Genomic DNA, 8,379 nt, shown 5'->3' on the forward strand with positions numbered 1-8,379 from the left:
AAAAAAAAAAAACATTAAGTGAAAGATGTCAGACACAAAAGGTCACATATTGTAGAATTCCATTCATATGAAAAGTAGACTAGGCAAATCTACAGATACAGCAAATCAATTGGTGGTTGCTAGGTGCTGCAGGGAAGAGGGTAATAGAGACTGACTACTTAATGAGTATAGAGTTTTCCTTTGGGGTGATGGAAATGTTTTGGAATTAGCTAGAGGTGATGGTTGCACAACATTGTGAACGTACTAAATACTGCTGAATTGTACACTTTAAAATGGTTAATTTTGTGTTATGTAAATTTCACTTCAATTTTTTTTTAAAAGGAAACACATATCCTTTAGCTATGACCCCTCTATCCTCCATCCCCTCCAGCCCCAAGAAACCAGAGATCTACTTTCTATTTCTATAGATTATCCTATTCTGGACATTTCATATAAATGGAATTATATGATAACGTGGGCTTTTTTCACTTAGCATGTCTTCCAGGTTCATCCATGTTGTAACATGTATCTGTACTTCATTCTTTTTTATGGCCAAATATTCCATTGTATGGATAGACCACATTTTGTTTATTTATCAGTTGATGGACATTTAGGTTTTTGCCTTGTAGCTATTATGAATAATGCTGCTATAACTATTCTTTACATATTTTTGTATGGAGTTCCTTTGTTTTCAACAAAGTCACGTTTTTTTTCCTCCTGATCTTGCATTTCAAAGCTAGCAGAGGTGATAAAGACATCCAACTTTCTGTGCCCCACCATCCTACAGTGGAATCCCCAATGTCAGTTTTGTCTCTCTGGTAGGATAGGAAGTAAGGAAGAAATGTAACCATGCCACTGAGCATAGATATCGGGTTGTCAGGTCTTAGCAGAATTCAGATTTAGCTAACATCTGTTGAGCACCTACTATGATTTAGGTACTATTTTGTGCTTTCATATATACATCATTTATTTCTCAAAACAACCCATTGAAATAGGTTAGCACCCCCATTTTTCAAATGAGGAAATTGAAACTCAGAAAGATTAAGTAACTTGTCTGAGTAGGTACTAACTGGCATAGTGAGGTGGCTGGAATTCAGGCCCAAGTATTTTAAGTCTGTGTCTCTTTCTGCCACATTATCCGGAGCCCACAAGGACTATGGCGTGCCTGACATGAGTGGTTCCTGGTGTTTGTTTGGATATTAACAGTCAATCCTTGGTTCCAAATGAGTAATGTTCTCCAGGCATACTTTGCTCTAAGGCTGGTTGACCTCAGGCTATTATGTTACTGGTACCCTTTGCATTATGAAGTAGAGTAATTCCTCCAAATTGAGCTGTTAATGGAATTTTATTTTCTTATTAGCTTCCTTTATAATAGCAGAGTCCATGGAAGAAAGTATCCTAGTAGCCTAAGTTCAAAGTTTGTGGAAGGGCTGGGGTTAAGTGGTGACATGCTAGGCATTTTAGAGCTCCAGGAGTAGAATACCTTTTGGGGGGTGTAATATCTGCATAGCAGCTCATATTTTCTTTATAACATGTCCTATGTTTTCTTCTGTGCCTTAGATATTTTTATATTTTTCATATTCCCAGCTCCCAGAAACTGGCTTTCTTCTTTTCACTGAGTATCAACTAGATTAGCCCGCAATGTTCTAAATTACAGTAGATGCCATTCTTAAACCTTTGTACTCTAACTAGCGAAAGTTTTTATTGAGCTTTCATGTTCTGCAAACAAATTAGCCCTCAATGTTATCAGAGCTGTAAGTGTGAGAATAAGGGTATGTTCAGTTAACTGTGCTATCTTAGAATGAAGACGATGTATTAAAAGTTGCTTGTGGTTTGTTAAAGTCCTCATTTTTCATTAGTGGTTTCCAAGTTGTTTTTCTTGCTCTACTGTCATATGTTTAGTTTGTTTCCCCCCGCTGTTGTTTTTGTGCTTTCTTCTAAGATGTAGGAATAAATGAGTATAAACAATATTTAATTTATTCCATGTTGTTCTTTCTGAATTTATTGTCCTAGCCATTAATTTTGGTCATTCAGTGAAATTAGCCTTTTTCGGTCCCTCTATGGAGCTCTGATTTCAATAGCCTTGGTGCCATTGATATTCAGTCATTGACAACTCTATTATGTGCTCTTGAAGAGAAGCGTCTATGATTGGCTTGTCCTTTGCCATATTTTCAAAGTCTAACTCAGTACCTGGCATAACAGGCATTGAAAATTTTATCTTACAGATTCTTTTTTTTTTTTTTTAATTGGGGAATTGGGGGGTGGGAACAGCGTTGGGGAATTAGGGGAAGGGGAACAGACAAGTTGCTGTCCTTTTGTTCTTCAGTCTAGTTGTGGACGTTGCTTCACTGGCCCAAGTTGGCACCATCATTGCGCTCTACCCAGGTGAGGCAGATCAGTCACCGGCTTCTGGACGGCCGCTCACGGCGGCTGCTGGCCGCTCACGTTGGCTGCTGGCTACTCACGGTAGCCCATGGCAACTCACCACAGGGGCTGCAGCCTACGCCGTCGCCGGCGACTCACGGCAGCCCAGCTCCAGGTTGAGCTGTTGTTCAGCATCTTAGCTGTGGAGGGCAGTGTCACTGACCCTCATATGTGGGATCCGAACCGGGGCCCTCTGGCTTCCCAAGCCAGCTCTTAACCAATGTGCCACTCAGCCGGTCCTTACAGATTCTTGAAGTCACTTACTTCAAGACTTTTTGCCTCTCGGCAGAACTGAACATTATGTACTTCGCTGCACCAGAGATTGAAATCCCCTTGATGTGGGCTTTTTTAGTGTTTAATCATGTATATAACTTCCTTTTCTCAATCCCAAATCATTCATTCATATCATTCCATATCTATGAGCTCTTCACTCTGTAGAACTATTTTAGAGCCCTCCCTAAAATAAAGCTTTTCAAATGTGACCATGATTAAATCTTCTCATATTCAAATAACCATGTATTGATCTGATTATTTATATTTGAGAGACTTTTGGACTGAAGTATGAAACTACAAGTAGTTATGCCTCTTGGTAGAGTTGAGGTATTTCTCTTCTAGTGTTAACCTTTTAAATAATCTCTACTTAGAAGTATTTCCAGTTGTGCTTGTCTGCCTATAAAAGTTTGTGGAAAGGCACTGACTCCTGTTTCTTTGAGAGCGGAGAAGGTGGGCCATGTTCCAGAATGAGCTATCTGCCAGAATGCTATCACGTCTTCTCAGGATGGGAACAGAAACGTTCACCAAAGTACCCACTGAGCTATATTAAATTTGGTACTTGGTTTTTTAAACCTCTGTATACTAGTTATACTAGTCTGCTATTGTTTTAAATTCCAGTTTCCATTTTACCATTTACTTGCATTATAGTGGTTTTTTTGCTTGATTTCTCTGTCTTTTCCTTCTCTTGTTCCTTTTAGTATTTCCAAGCCACACACCAATCTTAGCTAAAGCCCTTTACTTTTGAGCCTGTGCTCTCTTAGTGTAGGTTCTCTGTCTTTCATCTCAGTATTCCCCCGTGTCTAACACAGCACTTGACACTTGGTAAATTCTCAGTTAATGTTTTAAGAAAATCAATGAACGGGTAGTGACAATTTAGTTGGCTCTTGTGGTAGATTCTCATAGTGATCATTACTCTAGGAAATTACATACCATAGTGGTTAAGGGTGTGCATAGAGCTCTGAGTTTGAGTCCCTGCTCTGGCTCCAGCTAATAAGCTATGTGACATTGTGAAAATTGTTTCACGTCTATAACTCTATTTCTTAATCTGTAAAATGATAATAAGAGCATCTATTTAACAAGCTTTTTGAGCCAGTCTTCCTCTATGGCCTTAGCGTAAGTTATTCTCTCTCCTCAGAAGGGTCCTCCTCTAGTTCTTCGTGACTTCTTGTCATTCATGTTTCAGATTAAATGTCACCTTCTTAGAGAGCCTCTCTGTATTGGACAGGGTTGAAGGCCACAAAGCCAGGCTTGAGGAATGGGCTGGAACAAGGGAACCTGGGTAGCAGCCAGGACCCCCAGCCAAAGTCGTTTACAGAACCAGTCCATGAGGTCAGTGCTGCCACCACTACCACCAGCTGACTGGACCTCCATTGCCACTATAGCCACCCCATGCTGCCAGCATGGACTCGCTTTGTCCTCTGATTCTTTGATACCAGATCCCAGTTAAGTCTGGGGCTGATGTGTTGGGTTGGCATAGCCAGGACCATATGCATACACTTTAGCTTCAAGGGAGGCTCAGAAAGAGAATGTTAATCTCCACCATTCTTACTTCATAGTGGGAGGGCACTCTGCCTCCCACCAGACTCATTAGATGGGGAATTCCCAAAATATAGGAAGGGGTTCAAATACTGAGCAGCCAGAAAATTCCACAAATGTGCACTACATCTTCTTTAACCTCGGGTCTAAAAGTAGCCCCTTAGTCACTCTCATATCAACTTGTTTTATTTTCACCATCGCACTTTTCACTACTGGGTATATTCTTATTTTATTTGTATTATTTTATTTTATTTTAAGATTTTACTGGGGAAGGGGAACAGCCAAGTTGTTGTCCTTCAGTCTTAGTTGTGGAGGGCGCAGCTAGCTCAGCTCCAAGTCTAGTCGCCATCCGGCCGCCCATCGGCAGCTCATGGCCCCTCAGCTCAAAGTGCCGTGTTCAACCTTAGTTGCAGGTGGGTGTAGCCCACCATCCTATGCAGGAGTTGAACCAGAAACCTTGTTGCTAAGAGCACATGCTCTTAACCAACTGAGCCACGTGGCCAGCCCATTATTTGTATTATTGTTTATTATGTATCCCCTCCTACTAGAATGTAGGTACTATGAGAATAAGGAACTTGCCTGTTTTGTTCATTGCTGTATTCCCTGGGCTTGGAATAGTTCCTGCCATATAACAGAAGCTTCTTGTGCTCATTTCTTGAGTGGATAAATGAATGAATAAATGTAAAACACAGCACAAATTCCTGGTACATAACAAGTACATAATAATATTGCCAACTTACTATTTCTTAACAGATAAATTATTTATATTCTTTTAAAAAAAATTAAAGAAAAAATTTTGTACATCCATTATTTCATTTGACCTTCCCAGCAGTCTCCCAAGGAAGAGGGTGTTGGGGGTAACGAATGAGCCTTTTTCTGGTGACGTGAACATGGCCTCTTCGGTATTTGTTCTAATGCTTCCTGTGCCTGTGAGTCACAGGAATGCGTGCTTACTTGGAGAGATTGAGAGACTTGGTCAAGGCCACATTAACTGGTCTTACTTAGTACCAGATATACTTGCTGACTTTGGTGTTCTTTCCATTATAATTAGCCTCACCTCATATTCTTGGTAATTGTGGGGGGAATTGCTGTTTTTTTGGCTTTGATCATTGTATCACAAACTAGAGCCATAAACACGGTTGCAGGCCAGTGTTTAGTTAATATCCATTTGTTCAAATTCACATTTTTAATTTGCTGGCCAGAGACCTCTGGAAAGGCATCATGAAATTGTCATTCTTCTCGGTTGGCATCCCTGGATATCCTTCGTGCTCGAAGGTTTTGTGATCTTAAACAGTGCCAGCGACTTCCATAGCCTTAGTAATACTTACTAAGATGCAATGCTGGATGGCTTCCACATCTTCAGGAAAGGTTCTTGTCCATTCAACAGCTTTTGATCCCAAAATAGATTACGGGGGCATAAGCCCCAAAGAACTCCAAATAGGAACATCTAATTAGGCAGCAAGTTTTTTCATTGTCCTACTGTGTGCCTAGCACTAAGAAAAAACCATATCTGCAGTAACATTGTGTTTAGTTTCCTTCTGTGGTTAGATGCCAAAGGAAAGAAAAGAGTCTGCTCACAGATCAGGTGGAGACGGTGTGATTTCAGGAGAGTGTGCGAGGAGCCTTCAGGAGGCCAGCTGATGGAAAGCCAGGGCCAAGAGACTCCAGACATGGCTTCAGGAGGCCCTGCTGGCTTGGGAGGGTTGGCAGTGAGTCCTGGTGGACCCTGAGAGCCATCATCGCAGCACAAAGGGCCATCAAGGGAAGAAAGACTAGACCTCCTACGTGGCTCCAGAGTGGAACAAGGACCAAAAGTAGAGATAATAGGAGGCAGAACTTGCTTTTAAAAACTAGTGGTTTTGTTTTTTTTCCTCTAGTGTTTTTTGTGTTTTGTTTTGTTTTTATTTTTTACTTATTTTTTATTGGGGAACAACCATGGTCATTGGTTACACATTGCTTTCATGCTACAATGGCATAGTTGACTCTTTCAAGGAGGGTGCAGCTCACAGTGACCCATGCGGGGATCGAACCGGCAACCTTGGTGTTATTAGCACCATGCTCTAACCAACTGAGCTAACTGGTCACCCTAGTGTTTTATTTTTTATTGCAAAAATTAATGTACTTTTATAGCAAAATTGGAAAACATCAAAAAGTAGATGGAAAAATCAGTCATACTAATATAAAAGTAGCTATTATTTTGAGATTTTTCTTTGTAAACATAACTGTGATAACATTGTTTATTGAAAGAACAGCATGTTATTATATATAAATTTGATGTGATATAAGCATTTTTCCTTCATAAGTAGCGTTTCTAATTCCGTATAATGTCGTATGGCTATCTCTTATTTAACCCTTCCTCTATCATTAGAAATTGGATGGTTTTATTTTTTTTGCTTTTACAAAATCTGTGATGAATATGCTTGAGTATGGAAGTTTTTTATTTCTTATATTTTGTGTTTTCTTATGGTAAATTATCAGAAATTAGATTACTAGGTCTTTCTGGCTGTTAGAGTTGTAGAACAGGAGTAAGTTGTGTCAGGTGGTCATGAAATTGAAAGCCTACCTATCGGGATATTGAAGAGGGATTTCTTTATCAGATTGCACCTTGGACATGGTCACCATTACATCTCCTGTCCACTCTTTGATACTTGTGAATCTGTTAGAGGGTTGCATGTTCTGTCTGTGATACTGATTTGGTTTTGGGGTGAGCCAAGCTGAGGGTCAAGGATTTGAAGCACAATTAAAAGTTTGTCACAGATGAATACCAAGCAAGTGAAACTTAACATCTTACTTGCTGTGTGCCTTGTACTTATTTTCAGGATATGATTCCGCCTTCCTTCATACTCATATCCAACCCCCCATTTTAAGGTGAAGCATAAAGGACTCCTTCAGCGTTTGTTCCAATACTTCCTGTGGCTGTGAGTCATTGTCTCCCCCCTCCCCCACCTTCCTTACCCTCCAGAGGTTCTTCAACACTATGGAGCAGGGCCAGCCCACCATGTCATAAATCACAGGCAATAGCCAGTGGGTGTGCTGCTGGGCTGTTGTGGGGGTAGAATCAGGGCTCTGAAGCCACCTTATTCCATCCCACAAGGTTTGATGATTTTTTTTCTTCCTCCCAGGTAGTTAAATGTGTGTCGTGTGGACCTGGGCTTGGCTGGAATGCTCAAGGGTCCTGAAGATCCTACTATAGCTTCCTTCTGTTGAATCCATTAAGAGAAGATGGCAAAAGTCAATATAACTAGAGACCTCATCCGTAGGCAAATCAAGGTAAGCAGCCCAGACCTCTGAACCAGAGCATGAGCCCCTTTCTTCCCCCTAGGTTCAGTTTACACTGCAGAAACTGAGGTCTAGCGTCGGTGACTTGCCTAAAGTCACATAGCTCATTAATGGCAGACTCCGGACTAGAATCAAGGTCTCTTGACTCCTATATTCCTTTATCCAAGAACATGGAATTCATGGAGATCCCTCTGTCCAAGGCCTGTGGAGATTCATGGAAGCTGGTAAAAGATGGGAGCCATCAGGGTGTTGTGTATGTGCATGCACATTTGTGTGGGTGTGAGGGGGGTGCAGCAGGAGTAACTAAAGCTTATTAGCGTTGCTCCAGCTGTTAAATTGAACATATAACAGAACCTGGGAGAGCCTTAGTCCCAGTTCACTTTGGACTCTTCTCTTCTTTGAGGCTCTCCTGTACCAAAGCCTGCACCTGACCTCTGCAGGACATACATAGAAGACACTCCAATACTGTGAGATGCATGGATGACTGGGCACTCAAGTTCGTGTAACGAGGTAGCCCAGCCTTTGTCAGGGAAACCCTCAGTAAAGGAGCACAGGGATTTAATGGAAGAGCTTCGACCAAGGCAATACATGCTCCTCTAGTAAGAACCCTGACCTGGGGTCAGGAGGTTAATCTCAGCACTGTCCTAATTAACTACCTGTAAGACTTCAGTCATTTTACGTCCCTGTGTCTCCATTTTCTATTAAATGATAACAATGTCTGTCAGCCTGCAGGCTGATCTTGAGAATGAAATCTGAAAAAAATATGAGAAAGCTCTTTGAAAAGGTTAAGTGCTAAAAAAAACTTTAATTAAAAATCTTTTAAAACTTAAGTGGGAGCCAGCCAAGTGGCACGTTGGTTAAAAACTGGCTTAGGATGCCAGAGGGCCC

General features: G+C 41.1%; 1 protein-coding gene and 1 non-coding gene across 4 annotated transcripts in view; one reads left to right on the top strand and one right to left on the bottom strand.

Annotated features, from left to right (window-relative positions):
- The window catches only part of WDTC1 (WD and tetratricopeptide repeats 1), a 76,414-nt gene that overhangs the window by 19,585 nt on the left and 48,450 nt on the right, over window positions 1–8,379 (top strand). For 2 of the 3 annotated variants that reach the window (XR_002124843.1, XM_019650238.1), the window contains exon 2: window positions 7,335–7,482. Coding sequence is in view for 2 of the 3 variants with exons in the window: in XM_019650238.1 (XP_019505783.1) it covers window positions 7,435–7,482 (48 nt within the window). In the remaining variant the exon portion in view is untranslated. Of the gene's footprint in view, window positions 1–7,031; window positions 7,131–7,334; window positions 7,483–8,379 lie in introns of all 3 variants that reach the window. The other variant, XM_019650239.1, reaches the window with a different exon arrangement.
- TRNAI-AAU (transfer RNA isoleucine (anticodon AAU)) lies at window positions 6,222–6,295 on the bottom strand. Its single transcript has one exon. It is a non-coding gene; the product is annotated as a tRNA-Ile (tRNA).

The sequence above is a fragment of the Hipposideros armiger genome, unplaced genomic scaffold (assembly GCF_001890085.2).
Source record: "Hipposideros armiger isolate ML-2016 unplaced genomic scaffold, ASM189008v1 scaffold_138, whole genome shotgun sequence".
In the NCBI taxonomy this organism is placed as follows: Eukaryota; Metazoa; Chordata; class Mammalia; order Chiroptera; family Hipposideridae; genus Hipposideros; species Hipposideros armiger.